At 36.1% G+C, this 18,869-nt stretch overlaps 2 protein-coding genes and 1 pseudogene across 2 annotated transcripts; 1 reads left to right on the top strand and 2 right to left on the bottom strand.

Annotated features, from left to right (window-relative positions):
• Nucleotides 1-1,674: 1,674 nt before the first annotated feature.
• Nucleotides 1,675-5,907, top strand: LOC104106745 (serine/threonine-protein kinase BSK5). Its single transcript, XM_009615358.4, has 10 exons — nucleotides 1,675-2,124; nucleotides 2,207-2,427; nucleotides 2,642-2,777; nucleotides 2,996-3,129; nucleotides 3,217-3,322; nucleotides 3,550-3,635; nucleotides 3,723-3,911; nucleotides 4,350-4,514; nucleotides 5,203-5,316; nucleotides 5,491-5,907. Exons 1-10 carry the CDS (start codon nucleotides 2,043-2,045, stop codon nucleotides 5,731-5,733), a joined length of 1,476 nt encoding a protein of 491 aa, XP_009613653.1. The 5' UTR covers nucleotides 1,675-2,042; the 3' UTR covers nucleotides 5,734-5,907.
• Nucleotides 5,908-6,186: 279 nt separating this feature from the next.
• On the bottom strand, nucleotides 6,187-7,429 carry LOC104106744 (dirigent protein 24-like; annotated as a pseudogene).
• Nucleotides 7,430-8,537: 1,108 nt separating this feature from the next.
• LOC104106743 (mitochondrial import inner membrane translocase subunit TIM10-like) lies at nucleotides 8,538-18,834 on the bottom strand. Its single transcript, XM_009615357.4, has 6 exons — nucleotides 18,641-18,834; nucleotides 18,522-18,559; nucleotides 18,353-18,405; nucleotides 17,213-17,251; nucleotides 17,031-17,100; nucleotides 8,538-8,824 (listed from the first exon to the last, which is right to left on the bottom strand). Exons 2-6 carry the CDS (start codon nucleotides 18,552-18,554, stop codon nucleotides 8,777-8,779), a joined length of 243 nt encoding a protein of 80 aa, XP_009613652.1. The 5' UTR covers nucleotides 18,555-18,559; nucleotides 18,641-18,834; the 3' UTR covers nucleotides 8,538-8,776.
• Between the last annotated feature and the right edge of the window lie 35 nt (nucleotides 18,835-18,869).

Below are 18,869 nucleotides of genomic sequence, written 5' to 3'. Positions count from 1 at the left end.
TTTAACTCTTTTAATTTATCTCTTTATATATACCTAATTATGTTTATGTAATATCTTTATAATATTAATTTATATTTTAACTTTGACGTATAATTTTGATAAATTAATTTTTGTGCATTTATTATTTTTATGTAAAATTATAAGTTAATTTAATTATAAGTTATAATTGCACAAAAATATATAATCATCTCAAAAAATGAATGGTGCAAATATAAAATACTAGATATTGCTAAAATTGAAAGGTGTGTATAAAATATTTTCGATCTTGCTGCACGTATTGCTCATCTCGCGCATTATGTTATTCAATGAAAAGAATATGATATGGGTTATTATTTAGCTGATGGTATATATGCAAAATGGTCAACCCTTGTGCAAACTATTCGTGACCCACGTTCGTCACAGAAGAAATATTTTTTCCGTTAATATATATAATCTAAAATATTTACTTACAAATTATATTATTTAAAATTTATGGTATAAAATAATTTTATATTAAATAGTTATATAAGAAAAGAATATAAATTATATGTGATGAATATGTAAAAAAGAAAAAAAGATAGAATTTTTTTAATAGAAATAAAAATAGAAAATTTAAATAAAAGATAATAGTATAATATTAAAGAAAGAGAAAAATATAAAATGAAATATTACTTTTTAGAGTAAAAATAGAGCAATGATTCGAATAACCTTACTCTATTTTGAGAAAGAAAATGGAGAAAAGGGTTTAAGATGCCTTAGATCTTTTCTATTCCCACAAAAAATTTCAATTCTGCAAAAGAGAAGTTGTGGGGTCCCATTAGGACCATAAGGTGGGGCCCATGAGGAGTGGGGGAAGGATTAGTGAGAGAAAACAGACAGTGGGAAGCACAAAAGAGGAAATGATGAGCAAGTTGAAACTTAGCAAAAAAGCAGAAATTTAAACCACAAATTACAAATACAAAAACAGAGAGAAAGAGATTTATGATGAAAAAAGGCCATTCTCTTTAGCAGTAACAACACATGTATTCCTCTCAAAAGAAAGACACATGAAGAAAAAAAAAACCAACACAATGTGTGTTGTGTTCTCTCTATCTTTCATTCATACACCCCATACTTCCTATAATACTTTTTGTATTCTATTACTGCATCCGTCTTAATTTATGTGACAGTGTTTAATTAAATATAAAAGAATAATTTTTTTAAAACACTATAGTTTATAGTCTAATGATTATTGTTTGGCTAATAACTCAATTGTTACCAGTTTGTATTACTTGTGTTCAGACGCGCAACGAATACAATATGTATCAATTGTATTTGTTATTAGTCAAACTCAAGACCTTCGCATACTAAGTGCGCACTCTAATCGACGGAGCTACGAGAGTTTGTTGCTCTTTTGTTTCAGTTCAAAATAATTGATCTCTTGATTCATGGATTTACTATAAAATTTAAATATATTCGCGAATAGTAAATTTGCTAAAAATATAGCTACAAATAGTAAATACAGTGTATATATTTGATGTATCATGTAATTTTTATAATATAAAATTATAAATATTTATTTGACTATATCACTAAGGTTAAAATAATAAGTTTAAAGTTAAAATTATTTTTTACATAAAAAAAAAGTATGACATTTTGTTGAGACAAACTAAAAACCCTTATTCCATATAACTAGGGACAGAGGGAGTAAAACATACTCTCCTCTTTTCTTCATTTCTGCATGCTCTTAAAAAGACCTTACAACGCAAACAGAATCACCAAAAGGGAACTGCAAATTCTGCAAAAAGCTTCAAAAACAAAATCCTTTCTTTGGATTCCCACAAAAATTGGGTCACTGTTTGTTCCCTTAGAAAAAAATAGCTATAAAACTTCCTCCTTTTTCTTTCTCCGCATTTGCCTACTTGTGTTCTGTCATAGTTAAAATGCTTGTTCACTAAAGAGAACTGCAAAAGCTTTAAAAATTTATCCTTTTTTTGGGATCCCTATAAATTGCCATTCTCTGTTTTGTTTCTTGAAAAAAGTAGCCATAAAGGTTCCTCTTTTTTCTTCATTTTCCCTGTAAAATGGGTGCTCGTTGCTCAAAATTCTCTTTTTGCTGGTGGCATTCTCACCTCAAACCATCACTTCTTGATTCTTCTGATATGGGTATTTATTTTCTTGGCAAGTTTCTCTGACTTTTGTGCTTTTTGTGCAATTTTTTCATGAGATTTTACTCTTTTTTTGGCAGAGAATGGAGGGAAAAATGAGAAAAATGCATTGCCAAGTTTTACTGAGTTCAGTCTTGATGAGTTAAAGATTGCTACAAGTGGATTTTCTCCAGAAAACATTGTATCAGAACATGGTGAAAAAGCTCCAAATGTTGTTTATAAAGGCTTGCTTGAAAATGGTCGTTGGGTTGCTGTTAAAAGATTCAATAGGTCTGCTTGGCCTGATTCTCGCCAATTTTTGGTTAGTATTGTTCATTAAATTGTGTTGCTCCATTTCCCAATTTTGTAACTTTTTTTTTTGGAAGGGGAGCCTTGGCGTCATGGTTCGAGCTGTTGATCTCACTCTCACTCTTGTGGTCCGGTCCTGGATCCCAGGCATTGCGGGAGCTTAGTACACCCGGCGGCCCTTTAATTGATTTTATTGTAATTTGGACAATGTTTGTGTTGTTGTAAAGGATGAGGCAAAGGCAGTGGGGAATCTGAGGAGTGAGAGATTGGCAAATCTAATTGGATGTTGCTGTGAAGGGGAAGAAAAATTGCTGGTGGCTGAATTCATGCCTAATGAAACCCTTGCAAAGCATTTGTTTCACTGTAAGTAATAATGTTAAAATTTTGTATTTAGAAATTTAGATTGTAGGAACATTATGTTGTAACTGACGGGATTTGTTTGTGATTACTAGATTGACTGTTATTTTGTGTTGTTGTGGTTGTATGGTCAATTGCATCCATGTGTTTTTATCAACTTTAATTGAATGAATCTATGAGTCTGTGATTAATGCCTTATATTTAATAACTTTGAAATGGAAAAGGGGAGAATCAACCTATGAAATGGGCGATGAGGTTGAGGGTTGCTTTTTACCTATCACAAGCTTTGGAATACTGCAGTAGCAAGGGTCGGGCACTATATCACGATCTTAATGCTTACAGAATCTTATTTGATCTGGTAACGATTGATTCTACCGCAGCTTTCGTTATGCTTAAATGGTTGCTGTAGGTGTAGTGCTCTTAACATTGGGTAGCATTTTTACAGGATGGTAATCCTAGACTCTCTTGCTTTGGCCTGATGAAGAACAGTAGAGATGGAAAGAGTTACAGTACAAACTTGGCTTTCACTCCCCCTGAGTACTTGAAAACAGGTCAAATATGATTTCTCTAAGCTATTATTTTCTCAATCCAAGTTGCATGTTCTGCATTGGGGACTTAAGATGGCTTTTTGTTTTTCACCGTTAAAGCTTTAGCCTTTAGAAAGATCTGCTTAAATAATTTATAAATTAGTTCAATCTGGCATATCTTTTAGTATTTTGCTATGGTACTGTACTTAATTCAGCTAAAGCGAAAGTTGAAACGAGTTTATGATTGGCAGGAAGAGTGACCCCTGAAAGTGTAGTTTACAGCTTTGGAACAATGTTGCTAGATCTTTTGAGCGGAAAGCATATTCCTCCGAGCCATGTAAGTTGCAAAAGATTCTGATGTGCACTATATGAAATCCTTTATAAATGAAACTTTGTTTGTTAACTCTATAAACTTTGTTTATAGGCTCTTGATCTAATTCGTGGGAAGAATTTTTTGATGCTTATGGATTCTTGTTTGGAGGGTCATTTTTCTAATGATGATGGAACAGAGCTTGTTCGTCTAGCCACACGCTGTTTACAGTATGAAGCACGAGAGAGGCCTAATGCAAAATCTCTTGTCACTTCTCTTATGTCTCTTCAGAAAGAAACAGAGGTATGACCAACTGATAGGATTATGTGTCCCTTGACTTGCGTATAGATTATTTTAAAAACTGCTATGTATCTTCATTTATGAGATTGAAAATGGATTAATGCCTTACAGAAGAAATAGAAATATCTCTTTCCCTTTTCTTCTCAAAAAAAAAGAGAAGAAATAATCTCCTTCCTTTTTGCATTTTGTATTTGGCTGTCTAGGATCACACTTTAGCAAGGTTGATTCTCTTACTATAATGTGGACATATCTCCCATGTCTTTCGCCGTCTCGTTTTTTCTATTTAGTTAACAAGAAACCTTGGTGGAATTATTTGACTTATGGGAAAGATGCATATTGTATTTTAATTGCAATATATTCCTCAGATGAACCACCTAGGTTTCTGCTTTATTTTGTTTTGAGTAGTGCTTGAAGCCCATGTTTATTATTGATATAATCCAGGTGCCATCACATGTTTTGCTGGGCATTCCACATGGAACTGCAACCCCACCTCAACCGCTATTGTTGACGCCAATGGGTGAAGCATGTTTGAGAAAAGATCTTACTGCCCTTCATGAAATATTGGAGAAGACTGGATACAAGGATGATGAAGGAATTGCCAATGAGGTTTTCCTTTTCTCTACAAAATTTCACTACTCATATAGCAGTATCGATTATCTTTGTTTCTCAATGTCAAATAAACTATGTCTTCTGGCTGAGGTATTAATCGCACAACCTACTATAATTAACCTGCTTCCCCTTTCTTTAGCACCTTAGGTGAAAGACAAGTTTCTATTTCCTTAAATAACTTTTTGACATGGTAATCTTGATAAGCAACCACTTTTAAAATGTGACTTTAGATATAGAACATTTGCCCTCTCCTTCCCCCTCCTGCCAAAAGAAGATTGAGTAGAATAATGCCTCATTGAGAGAGGTAAGTACGAGGTAAATGATCCAACTTTAGTATCATGCTTCTTCCTCTGATTATTACCATGCAAGAGCCCACTATGTTTTTCCTTTTAAATTTACTCATTCTATTTTTATTTCCATCAAATAGCAATGGGACCTACCTGGCTGTCATTATTAAGCCCATGTGTTATCCTTTCAGATATGATAGTAAAGTTTAGATCTTTTGTCTCTTGATTGTAAAACAAGGAGATTACAATAAGCCAACATAAGATACCCAATGTTCTATGATGATTTTTCATATATGTGTTTTCATCTCCATATCTCAATAGCCCCACCATAAAGATCATGTCTCATATTTATTAATACAACTTGATCCTGATTTTGTTATTTTGTGATTCCATTTCAGCTTTCATTCCAAATGTGGACAAATCAGATGCAGGAAACCTTGAACTCTAAGAAGCATGGTGATGCTGCTTTTCGAGCCAAGGATTTCATTACTGCCATTGACTGCTATACACAGGTTTGACCATCTAAAATATGTTCGTTGTCTTAATGGCTAAAATTGGCTGCTTCTATCATAGTCGTAAAAAGAATTATAGGCATGTTCTGTAAAAGTTCAAATGAAATATGTCACATAAGTATTCGTCTATTTAACAACAGAAGGAGGGCTTACACGCTGTTCTGTTTAATATAGTTCATTGATGGAGGGACCATGGTATCACCAACTGTATTTGCGAGGCGTTGCTTGTGTTATCTGATGAGCGACATGCCACAAGAGGCTCTAGGGGATGCAATGCAAGCTCAGGTGGTTTTCGCTGAGTGGCCAACTGCCTTTTACCTCCAAGCTGCTGGCCTCTTTATCCTTGGGATTGAGAATGATGCCCAAGAAGCTCTTAAAGAAGCCACAAAGTTGGAAGCAAAAAGGAGCAAAAACTGAAACTGTATAGATGTGCATTTCTTTGATATTTATTGTCTTAAGTTTCTTGTATTTATAAACAAAAGCAACACTAAAGGGCTTATGAACAAAATTGGTTGTTGAATGTTAATATTCAATTTTTGTTCTTTCCTTTTCGGAAGTAGTTTTTCACATTTGGTGAAAGATTATCTCCTATCCTCGGATGCACTTTCTATTCTTTATTGTTTATTTTGAAAGTAATGGAATTCAGCTTTCATCATTGTCATTTATCAATGTGACTAGGCCAAGAATTCATATTGAAGGCAGAGAGCCAGAAGAAAAGTTATCACTGAATGGCATTGTGATAGCAAAATGAAAATGGATACACCTCTTTTACTAAGTTAAGGAACTCTAATACAGATCATAATCTCAATGACACAATTAACCATTCAAGATATGTAATATAAAGATTCAAAAATACAGAACTCGGCAAGGTGATTTCAACACCTTATATAGAAGGAAAGCTAAGGAGTGAGGTAGAGAGTGAAGTGAATAATTGTTTCTACACCATCAGTTGTATGTTGATCCACATGAGGAAGAGTCTCAATGGTAGCATATCCTTTGGCATTCTCATATTTGCCAGTTCCTCCAATGATGGCAATGTGAGAAATTGGTGTGGCTGTCCTGTGAATTCCAAAGAAACTAATTGTGTCTTCCACTTCATGATCATGTTCTCCATGAAAAAGTGCTGTCAAGGCTAAAGTGTGACTTGTGCCATCCCAAGAGCTTGTCAAGTAAAATCCTTGTGCCTTGCCAAGAACAGCTGATCCCAGCTCATGCCCCTCGGTTATCTCATTGTCAACAACAGTAATGGAACCAAACATGAGCTGCTGAAGGGATAGGCCAGCAGGAAGCTGCCCGGCTGTTACAAAAGGTTGGTTGTTCCCACCATTTACTATGTTGTTATTACCAGTATTTTGGAGGACTGTGTTACCTTGCTGTTGACCGTTTAGGCCTACGAGGAATGGATAGTTATTGTTGTTGACAATGTTATTAATAGTGTTCACAGGAACTCCACCATTGATTGGGAAGATTTGATTATTGGGCTTGGAGAAAGGCAAATTGTTGGTATCTGAATTGGCACTCTTCCTGAAGGGCGTGAACCACCAAGAATGTCATGCATGAAGAAGGAGAACATGGGATGATCCGGAACAGGATTTGCCTCTGTGGCACCAGAAGTAGCAGCTGCTACATTGGTGACGGGGGTTGCCCCGTTGTTTGTTAAGTCATCAGGTGGAGCTACTGAGGCAGCAGGGGCGATAACGGGGGTTGAATCTGGTTCAGGGTCAGTTGATAAATCTGCTGGAGGATCAGCAACAGGCGCCACGTTGGAATCAGGAGTGGTGACAGTAGCTGGTAATTGGCCGGCCACTTGGCAATGTGGCAACGGGGCCACCACTGGAGCCACAACGTGCTCGTCGGATGATGAGCTCAATTCATCAAGGATTCTTGCTGATTGAGCAGAGCCAAATGTGAGGGCTAGAAGCAGAATGCACAAGGTGGCTTGCAGTGTTTTAGAGGTGAGTTGGGAAAGTTGAGTCATTTTTTACCGTATGAGGAGAAACAAATCAAGAACTGAGTTAGGAAAGAGTGGAGGCTTGAATGGTATATATAGTTTTGTTTTCCTGATAAGAAGTGAAGCTGATGAGGTGGTTTAGGTAAGGAGCTGCAGATACCATGCGATCACCTTTTTTTTTTGTGTGGGTAAAATACCAAATCCAGAATAAAGGACATTTTGGTTTGGTTGAACAAACATCTAAATAGTATCTTACTGATTATCTAGGCAGTACGTAAAATATCTAGATAGTAATTGAGGGGTCAAGAATTACAGCCATTGATTTGTAGGTGTTTGGTTGTCTTAACAACGACATACCCAGTATAATCCCGCAATTGATTTTTAGGTATTTAGTGTGCACGGAGCCTTACCCCTATCTTGTGGAGGCAGAGAGACTGTTTCTGATAGACCCTCGGCTCAAGCAATCATGCATAATCAATCACAACAGAATAAAGAGAAACCCAATATGATTTAAATGAAATTTTTTTTATACACATGAGAGAATTAACTTAAGTTAAGGGGAGAAGAATTTTGTGCTACTACTATATACTAGGGACTTTCCCAACACTTGTTCACGTTTACCTTCCTTTTTTGTGGCTAAAGAACAAAATATAAATTGGAAGCAGCAGAATGTGATTTAAGTTTCCTTCTATAGCTGGCAAAATTAGACCATTTTGCATGATTAAGGGCAAATTTGGACATTTTCCTTTATATATGCCATATGTATTTCTCGTTCTATGACAAATTTCATATTACATTACATTACATAATATCTTCTCTAGTCCCATCAGTGTGAACAACCCATGCACAAAGGCACATCTTTATGTTCTCCACATGCACTATCCACTATATTTTATACGTGTAGATTTGATAATTTCCCATTGAAGGCACAAATCACAACTTTCAAGATTTCTCAAAGCCCCAAAATATTAGAATGTCGATGAATCAGTTTTTCTTGTGACACCTGAATCTTCAACATTCACTATCAAATGAGCTTATAAACTAAAGGAATAGCTAGATATATCCATACAGGATACTTATACACACCATATCAGAACATACCTGTATAAAATATCTTATTATAAACACATTATCACAACTCCCACACATTATCTATTTTGAAATTTCCCATATACCCACCACATGAGACGCGCTGCATACTTGTCGATTGAAGACAACAATACAGAATCAAAATCCAAAGAAATAGGGTGAACAAAAACCTAGCAACCTATTTACTAAACCATTGATATCTGCTTTATTGCAACACAAAAATCATTAATAGAGTCATTAGACATTGCTTCAGATCATCTTTCCTATTCAAGGAGTAAAAAAGTAACAGAATGCTAAATATATAGATAGTAAAACGTATTCGAGCTGTCACCACTCAATAAAACAAGCATTATCAATTTCTTCCTTCCTATTCTCGCTGACAGATTATGCAAACACCACGAGGTAGACAATGGAAAACTGTTACATAGGTCGAGTGTTCCCAAGAAGCTGCCCCACTAGGTTAGTCACCTGCAGAAAAAAATTAAAATGGTGTGCTTAGTAGTTATTGTTGGATCTTGAAGAGAAAAGAAATATAACCTCCACTAAATAACTTGAAGTTTCAGGAGCATAGATACCAACTACCACAAACTTTGGGCACTGTCTAAACGAGATGCAAAAGATATAAAGAATATCAAGATTATCGCCACCTCACATTCACTAAAATCTCGAGTGAAAAGGTTGGGCGGCATTAAAAATAGCAGTACATATATGGGAGTAGTGCTGGCAAATGGTCAGATTTGGATGTGGGCAAGTTGCAAAGGGGTTATCCAAAAATGGATAAAATATCCGACCCATGTGGAAGGTTATCAACTACAGAAAATGTCAAAGCAGTTAACAAATCATCAAAAGTCATGCTTATAACACAGGTAATAAGACCCATAAATCCCAAATAGTTAAAAGCTAAAATTGGAGCACAAAATTGAAATCAAATGAAGGGATAAATGTTAACTGAATGACGATAATATGCTTAAGGTAAATCTCAATGAATAACTTGGAAATTCCAACAAGACACTAACTGCCGAATTTTTGTATGAATTTAAGCTCAAAATTTCAATATATTTGTAACTTTAAGAATATAAAATATTTATTTATTTTGGTTAGGTCAAAAGCCAAAATGCATTTTTCCAAATGTTAAGTGTTTTTCATATCTGTCATATTATTGGAAAATTCCATACAAAAGTTTAGGCCCAGTATTTATTTAAGGATACAAGATCCATCTCACTTGTATCTTTTGTAAATCTCCAACAAGGATCACGATGAGAACCGAGAGCAATCTCAATTATTCTCTACGTGCTTTAGTACTTTGAAGTTGAGAAGCCATTATTCTGTTCCAACTGACTATATCAACGACATATTGTGTGATGAAAACATGAGTGGTAGCAATCGTGCTATATGTACTATGATGCGGATTAGGCTGAGAATGTCATTGATAGAGTCTCGACTATTGGTTATCTTCTGGTTGTTTTGCCATAATCCTATTAGTCATTTCTCAAGAACAAAACACGTAACTGGTTCCTCTTACAAAACTGAATATCGAGCTGTTGCAAGTGCACTTGGTGAAATGACCTGGGTAAAGAACCTTTTAGCAGAGCTGCAACTCAACTCAACAAAGTTGAGTTGGCTACCTGAACTTCCACCTTGTTGGTCGGAGTTTAATTCCCCACCTTGTAATCCCCTCCCCCTATACTTTGAAAAAAAAAAAAAGTTCCAACTATCTACTGTGATAATGTTGGTGCCACATACTTGTGTGAAAATCTCGTCTTCCACAGTCGAACATAACACATTGAAGTGGATTTCTTTATGTTCGAAAGCAATCGCAGCATAAATATCAAGTTGTACACATTGCAGATCAACTAGCGGACAATCTCACAAAGGCTCTTCCTAAACCATATTTTGACAGCAACATGTGCAAGCTAAGTGTTGTTGCACACTACTTACCTTGAGGGGGGCGTATTAGCACACATGTTACTGTTTGACCTTTTCCTTAGAAGTTTGTTAGGATTGCTTCTTTTATTGTTAGGTTGTTAAGTTGTTCATTCATGGTTTAGCTTTGAGAATAAGACTCCTTTATTGGAGGAGTTAGTTTAGGAAGTTTGTCCGTTCTTGTGTTCAAAAGTCGTCATCTGTTCAATAAAGATCAATAAACTCATCCACCTTCACTTTGGTGTTTCTAATTTGTAACCAGTACCCGGTGAGCCCGCCTAGAGGGGGTAAGCAAAGGTGCATGAACAAGTGTATATACCCTGATGTTTCTCGCATGAACTGCAAAGCAGTGCATATTTTTCTCCGGTCTAACCCGTTTGTTCCCTTCAAAAATTATAAAATGTCAAAATTCATATTTAATCCACTTTTAGTAGTGGGAGTCATCTGTTCTATTCTAGTAATTTGGTCAAGATATACCTTTTTAGCACTGACCGAAAATGTGAAACGGAGAAAAGAACTTTAAAAAAGTAAAAAACTTATCATGATTAAACCAAGGAAATCTTCCTAAAGCCAAATCATTTGTCAATTGAAAAGATTACTCATCTCTTCAAAGTTTATAACTACTCAATCTGTCCAGGAAAGGTTGACCAATTTGCATTAGACAGACCAGTGTTTAGAAAAGCGGCTGCTTCAACGCTTAAAAGCGCGAAGCCGTGTGAAGAAAGCAGGTAGACGCTTCAGCCGTTCAAAGCGTAGCAGGTAAACAAAAGCAAACGCTTCTGTCCAAGAAGCGCAAACCGCAATCAAAGCGAGGCGAGTGCACTTTAGGGGGGAAAATCAGTTTAATGGGTCGAATTTAAAGGAAAACAGAGGGGTCAATTTCTCTTTTACTGAAACGGACTAAACATTTAGGTTTTTCCAGCCTCGTCATCAAGCTTCTTCAAGGAATAATTTCTTTTCTTCTTCCGTGATGTCTGAAGCGTGAGGATATGTTGCCTAATTTTTTTTTCTTCTGTGATGTCTGAACCGTGGGGATATACCGCCCAATTTTTTTTCTTCTTTGATTCTTCTTCTGTGATGTCTGAACCGTGAGCTATGCTGCCCAAATTTTTCAAATTATCAATTTGAATTAAAGTAGCTAATTTTTATTTTTTTTGCTCTTAACAGATTGTAAATGACATCAAGAGATGATAAAAAAGACCCAACTTGGGCTTATGCAGCATGCGTTGATTTTAATGTTGAATTTTGATTTTTAAAAAAAGACCCAAAAAATAGATATAATGTTGAATTTGACAATCTCGTAGTTCATTTGTAATCTACATGTGTTGCCTCTATACAATATTTATTTTGATATATTTTTTTAAAAAAACCGCTTCACGTCGAGAAGGCGAGTCGAAAAGGTGAGCGCTTTGCTTCTCGCTTTAAGCGAAAAGGGCATTGTCGCTTTTTCTCGCTTCTCACTCTCTGAAACATTGAGATGGACAGACATAATTTAGTAAATTTAATTTCACCACTTGAATGTAATATCTGTATGTATTTCTCAAAAGAATGTAATTTATGTATTAATTAAGCCTTAGATACTTGATGATGTGATTAAAATGGAGATCTGGTATCGAATCTACTTTGACTACTATATCAGACATCCAAAATTGGAGGTGTCTAAAGTGCTACAAAGTGCACAAGTGCACATGGTAGTTTCTACTATATTTAGAGAAACAACACTTTCTCTCCACATGGCTCCCGGCAATAAAGCTCCTTTTGAAGTTCTGCCAGGCTCATCTCTAATCCCCACAATCCAAATATACCAGGCGATAAAAGTTTTGTCCAAATCATAACCTGCTTTTGGTTTATATGGATACAAATGCTCTTCTGAAGCCTAATTAGGCTTTTAAACCTAGTTTATTGCTTCATATCTTCTTTCAACAACAAAATCATTAAAGAAGTTAATGTTCCTTTCAACCATTTAAGAGGATCAGTTTGGTGTTCATTTTAACTTTTAAGAATCTTTTCTAGTTGACATGCCTGAAACTCCAAGTGTGAGGATATCTTAGACTGAACAAAGTAACTTTAAAGAGTAATCAATTCTATTTTGTTATAGTTGTAGTGGGCATAGTACAATTTGTCATGCAAACACAATTATACCTTTCTAATCCACATATTTTCTGATTAATCTAGGCAGATGAAACTTTGTAAAAGTAAGTTTGACCCAGTGTTTTGGAGAGAGAGAGAAGCGAGAAAAAATTACAAGGCCCTTTTCGCTTAAAGTGTGAAGCGAGAAGCGAAGCCAGTGTTTTGAATAGCGTGAGACGACAAAAAGCGATGAGGGCCCGCTTCACTGAGACGAGAAGCGAGAAGCGTAGGCTCGCCTTTTTGATGTGAAGTGCCACTTAATACAAAAAATAAAATATTAAATTTGCATATATAAATAACTAAAAACTCAATAACAACAGCATATTAATAAATATATCAATTCAAAAACTCAATAGATAGAAATCACATGTTTTAATAAACTGTTTATAGAGAGAAATTAATTGTAATTAGAGAAAGAAAATAATGTTTAATTGTAATTGTAATTATAGAGAAGTTAATATGCAAGTAATTGTTTACTAAACTGGAAAAAAAATCAAAAGAGAGAAACAGAAGAAGAAAGAAGAGTAGAAGCGAAAACAAAGGTGAAAGAAAAGAAAGAAAGAATATGTCTGCTGGAAATCAGTTGTTGCCGGAAAGAAGAAGAAGAACAAAGAAGACTTACTACCTGAAAAAGAAAGAAGAAAGAAGAGAGGCTTAATGCCGGAAAAACAGAGGCTTACTGCCGGAAAAATAGAAGCTTACTGCCGGGAAAAGAAAGAGAAAAAGAAAGAAGAAAGAAAAGAGGCTGACTGCCGGAAAAACAGAGCTTACTGTCGAAAAAGAAAGAGAAAAGAAAGAAAGAAAGAAGAAAGAACCTGAAAGTCGAAGAAAACCCTAAATTTTATTTAAGTCTCTTGTTTTCTTTCTTTTTTTAAAAAAGAAACGCCTCTGTCGCTACCCCGCCTCGCCGGCGCTACTTCGCCTCATCGGCGCTTTTTAAAAACGCACTGCAACAGACCAAAAAAAGCGCCTGAGCCTCGTTTCGCGTCGCTACTCGCTATTAGCGATGTAGCAAGCGTTATTTACAACCCTGAGCGAGCACTCGCTTTCCGGAAGTGAAGCGGATATTTAAAAAAAAATACCAGATATTGCATAGAGGCAACACATGTAAGCAAATGTTCAATTTAAAAAATAAAGAATAGAATCAGTAGATAGCACAAAATGAAGTACAAGATTGTCAAATTCAACATCAAAATATGTTATTTGGGTCTTTTTTTTTTAATCAAAATCAACATTGAAATACAGCACATGATGCATAAAGCCATAAACTCAAGTCAGGTTTTTTTAATCATCTTTTGATGCCATTAACAATCTGCTAAGAGCAACAAAATTCAAAAGATACTTTAATTCAAATTGATAATCTGAAAATTTTGGGACAGCATATCCCACAATTTAGACATTACAAAAGAAGAACAAGAACCAAAGAAAAAAAAATGGGCACTGTATCCCATGGTTCGGACATCACGAAAGAAAAAGAAGATTAGAAGAAGAAAATTGGGTAGCATAACTCCATGCTTAAGACATCACAGAAGAAGAAGAAGAAGAAAAGAAATCAAATCATACCTGGAAGAACCCTCAATAAGCTTGAAGAAGAAATAGAGAAGGGACTGAAAAAAAACCTAGCTGTGAAGTCTGTTTCAGTAAAAGAACTTGACCCCTTTGTTGTTTGCCTTAAATTCGACCCATTAAATTGATTTTCCCCTAAAGTGCATGCTCCCCTCGCTTCTCGCTTTGACTGCACTTCCATGTTTGCTTTTGTTTACCTGCTACGCTTCAAACAACCAGTGTTGTTAAAAGCGACTGCTTCCTCGCTTAAAGCGAGAAGCGATGCATAGCGGACCATCTGGCGCTTCTCTGATCTGAAGTGTATCAGGTATACTAAAGTGATCGCTTCCCATGAAAAAGCGAGGAAGCGAACAAAGCGATAGAAGCGAGCGCTTCTCTTTAACTGGCTACCAACGTTAATTAATTAGAAAGGCTCTCTTTTTTGTTAAGACCATCGAGCAGCAGCAACAAAGAACGGAGGCGACCTAGGGTTCAAATTTTCAACACTTTTCAGCGAGCGCTTGTCTTTTTTTTTAAGACCATCGAGTAGCAGCAACAGAGAACAACAGACGCGACCTAGGGTTCAAATTTTCTACACTTTTCAACTTCGAGATCATCAAGTTTGGTCACATGTTGTTCTTCTTCCTCCTCCTCCTCCTCCTCCTCCTCCCCCCCCCCCCTCCCCCTCAACATCAAGATCATCAAGTTTTGGCTTAGTTCGGTGGCGTTCTTAGGGCACGTGGTGTCCAATGAGGGAATTAAGGTAGATTCGAAGAAGATAAAGGCGGTTCAGAGTTGGCCCAGATCATCCACAGCTACGGAGATTCGAAGCTTTCTCGGCTTGGCCGGTTATTATCGTCGCTTCGTGGAGGATTTATCGTCTATTACATCGCCTTTGACCAAATTGACCCAGAAGGGTGCTACTTTCAGGTGGTCGGATGAGTGTGAAGAGAGCTTTCAGAAGCTCAAGACTGCCTTGACCACAGCTTCAGTTCTAGTTTTGCCTTCAGCTTCTGGCTCTTATACAGTGTATTGTGATGCTTCTCGGATCGGTATTGGGGTGTGTCCTGATGCAGGAGGGTAGAGTGATTGCTTATGTTTCATGTCAGTTGAAGCCTCATGAGAAGAACTACCCCGTCCACGATTTGGAGTTGGCTGCCATCATCCATGCATTGAAGATTTGGAGGCATTATCTCTACGGTGTGTCTTGTGAGGTATTTACGGATCATCAGTCTCCAACACTTGTTCAAACAAAAGGATCTAAATTTGAGGCAGCGGAGATGGTTGGAGCTGCTAAAGGACTATGATATTACTATTCTGTATCATCCCAGGATAGGCCAATGTGGTGGTCGATGCCTTAAGTAGAAAGGCGGTAAGTATGGGTAGCCTTGCATTCATTCATGTAGGTGAGAAACCACTTGCAGTTGATGTTCAGGCCTCGGAGTCCTCTTCTACCCTGTTCTTTTCTTATTTCTTTACATCTTTATAGACAGTGATGTATAGGAGTGTTCAGTACTGTATCTAGAGCTTGTGACTTATATTTTCACCGGATTTTGGGAAATGTACATGTTGAGTTGCAGATTTTATTTCATATAGTTGTTGATCTTTTTTTTTTTTTGATAATTATAGTTGTTGGTGTTTTTGAGATTTAAATTATCATTTAAGTTATTCCGCATGTTTATTAGGCTTACCTAGTCTTAGAGACTAGCTGCCGTCACGACATCCTACGGAGGAAAATTGGGGTTGTGACAAGTTTTCCTCCCCCTCCTCTTCTTTTTCTCATTCTTCTCTTCTTCTTCATTTTCTTTCACAGTTTCAGTGATAAATTGCAGCGAAATGCTGCCCATTTTTCGTTTCAGTTATAAATTGAAGAAGATGACGAGCAATATAATAATGATAATGGGATACAAGAATTTGCCAATCTTGTAGAAGAATAAGATGCTTATTTTGTGCTTTAATTGATGCTACTCTTTAGTTTTTACATTGAAGTATTGAACATTTGCTTGCAGTTACATGTGTTGTCTATGCAGTACTTATTTTAATATTTTTTTTTAAATTCCGCTTCACTTCAAAAAAGCGAGCGCTTCGCACCTCGCTTCTCGCTATAAGCGAAAAGGAGCTTGTCGTTTTTCCTCGCTCCACGCTCATTACAACACTGCGAACAACTGAAGAGCATGTCTGCTCGCTGAAGCAGTCACTTTTCGAAACACTGGTTTAATCTTGCACTTTCTTGTCAGAGACGTTATGTCGAGGTTGGATAATAGCCTATTTGGCCAACCTTTTAAGATACACTTATTTTGAAAAGTGCTTTTCACAAAAGCACTTTTCAAAAAGTACTTTTAGTGAGAAACATTTTGTGTTTGGCTAATCAATTTGAAAAGCACTTTTGAGCAGCAATTAGTGTTTGACCAAGCTTTTAAAAAGTGCTTCTAAGTGTATTTTCTCAAAAATGATTTTCAAAAAAGAGCTTTTGGGGAAAAGCTATTTTTTTCTGATTCTCAAAAACTACTTCTGTTTCTACTCAAAAACACTTTTTTTCCCTCTAAAAGCTTGACCAAACACCTCAACTTTGAAAAAAAAAGTACTTTTGACCTTGGAGAAGCTTGGCCAAACAGGCTATTAGTCTAAATGGTGAAAAAAAGTTTTTTTTTTTGGCAAAAGTGCTTTTTTAGCCAAAAGTGTTTTTTCCTCTAAAAGCTTGGGAAAAAACATTTTTGGCTAAAAAGAACTTTTGGCCAAAAAAAAACTTGGCCAAACAAGCTATAAGTTGGGCCTTACAGAAACTCTAGTTCAAAGAACTCCTAATTTGCCTTAAAAAGAAAATGTATTTAGTGTTAAATGAAATGGATATGCATAGAGCTCTAGTTGATTAAATCATATATCATGCACGCATGTTACATGAAAAACAAACATTACGCAGTACAAACTCAGACCATCGAAATTTCCACTCAAAAACATAAACAGTAACTTAAATAAACAAGTGCATATACGCATGTTATGTGAAACCATAGACACAAAAATCAATGTGTATTTATTACGTGGTATCAGGTCAACTTCAAGCTTTATCATTGTTTACCTGCCAGTACTTTGAAACACATTTGTCAATACAACTGTTTTCACCCATGTTCAACTCCGAGTCCTTGTACCTGAAAAGCCATTTACATGCAATGTCAGCCACGAAACGAAGTCCTGAGAAAATGATGCGCAAAACTTCATATTAGGCCAGAAGGATAAAGAAGAATGAGTAGAGTAACATACTTGTTCTCCACGCATTTGTTGAAACATGTATGTGTAAGCCTGAATTATAGTTTTAAAATGAAAATAGAGCAGGTAAGAAATTAAAGAAGTAGGCAGGATGAGAAGTAGGAAAAGAGCCCAACAAGTTAAAATCAAAACTAGACAACAGATAACAAAAATCAAAACTAGACAACAGATAACGCTACCTTCATGCAGAAGAAAAAAAAACTTCCAAACATCATATTAAGAGTTTTGTAGTATATCTTATACATTAGCATTTGTTGTGTTCCCACAGTACCTCTCGAGGGACTAGATCGGGGAATGTTTACACATTTAAAACCTAAAATAAACAAAGAAAAGTGTCCATTCCATGACAGTGCTTTCACATGAAGCGGTTTACCGAATTCGACATGGTATAGAGGTCCTGCGCTCGAACCTTGCACCACCCACCAACAAAATATTTTTGTGTGCTTGTCCCAAGAAAAAGAAATAGGTCACGTGAAAAGGGGTGTGTATAAAACTCAAAATAAATAAGCAGAAGTGTCCTCTCTCTAACTAGTTTAAGGTGGTTTACACAAATCACATCAGGTCTTCCCCTCCAATTTTATTTCTGGACTTTTTGATGTTCAATAGGACAGACACCACCGATCCCAGCTCACAATACAATCGTGTGGCAATCATCTAGTTCATTTAAATTACAAGTGTATAACTTCAGTTCATCAACACCACACATTGACTACACTTTTCTTTATGATCAAGTAAGTACCGGGGCCAGTTTGCACCATTTTGTGGGGTACTTAGTGCCTCCTACTAGCACAGGTACCGAGCAAAGGCACATCCAGTATTTGAAGTTTATGGGTTCATGTTGTAATCTCAAATTAATATACAATAATAATTGTGTTCACAGTTATATATTTATAGATATTTAATGGATTTATTTAGTAAAAATAAAGGATCTACACAAAAGTTAACGGTTCCCAGGAACCAAATAACTATACTCTAGATCCGTCATTGGTACCGAGTAACTCTGCCTACCAAGACGCAGTTGGCAAAAATCACTTAGTTTTTTTTAAATTTTGCTCCTTGTACAATTTGCTAGTATCAGCAAAATTATGCAAATGGTATACCTCAAAACATTCAAAAAAGCTAAAAGGTACATACTTGTTAAACATCTCCACTCTATATTCCATCTCTTTCTCTGCCATAGAAAATATCTGCGCTCACCCAAAAAATTAAAAAAATTAAAAGAGCCCAAGATTTAATAGATCAGAATAGACACCCTTTAAGGTGGATACAAAAATAGTACTAAGTGAAAGAAGAAAACAAAAACCTGTTCTTTTTCCATCTCGGAAGGAGCAGCCATTAGAACTGAAAGAGTAAAGAAAAGATTAGGTACATGTAGAAATTGAAACCCCACAAAAATATGAACTTTATAAGATATTTACATACCCTTTTGTACGTTTAAAGAAAGAAAATCTTGAAGTAAGCTGTTTACTGCGGGGAAAACGTAAAACCTATGAAGCAGAGGCGAAAGAATGAGAGGCGCAAGAACAGACTGAGGGTTTTGAGGTGTAACTAATGCTAATCTGATGGCGTTAACTTGTCTCCCAATACTACGAATGTTGCTACCTCGAGGAAATGACAAACCAGTCCCTTAAATTTGGGATTAGATTTACAG

This window comes from Nicotiana tomentosiformis, chromosome 7 (genome assembly GCF_000390325.3).
Source record: "Nicotiana tomentosiformis chromosome 7, ASM39032v3, whole genome shotgun sequence".
NCBI classification, from domain to species: domain Eukaryota; kingdom Viridiplantae; phylum Streptophyta; class Magnoliopsida; order Solanales; family Solanaceae; genus Nicotiana; species Nicotiana tomentosiformis.
This window is presented reverse-complemented; position numbering and strand designations above follow the sequence as displayed.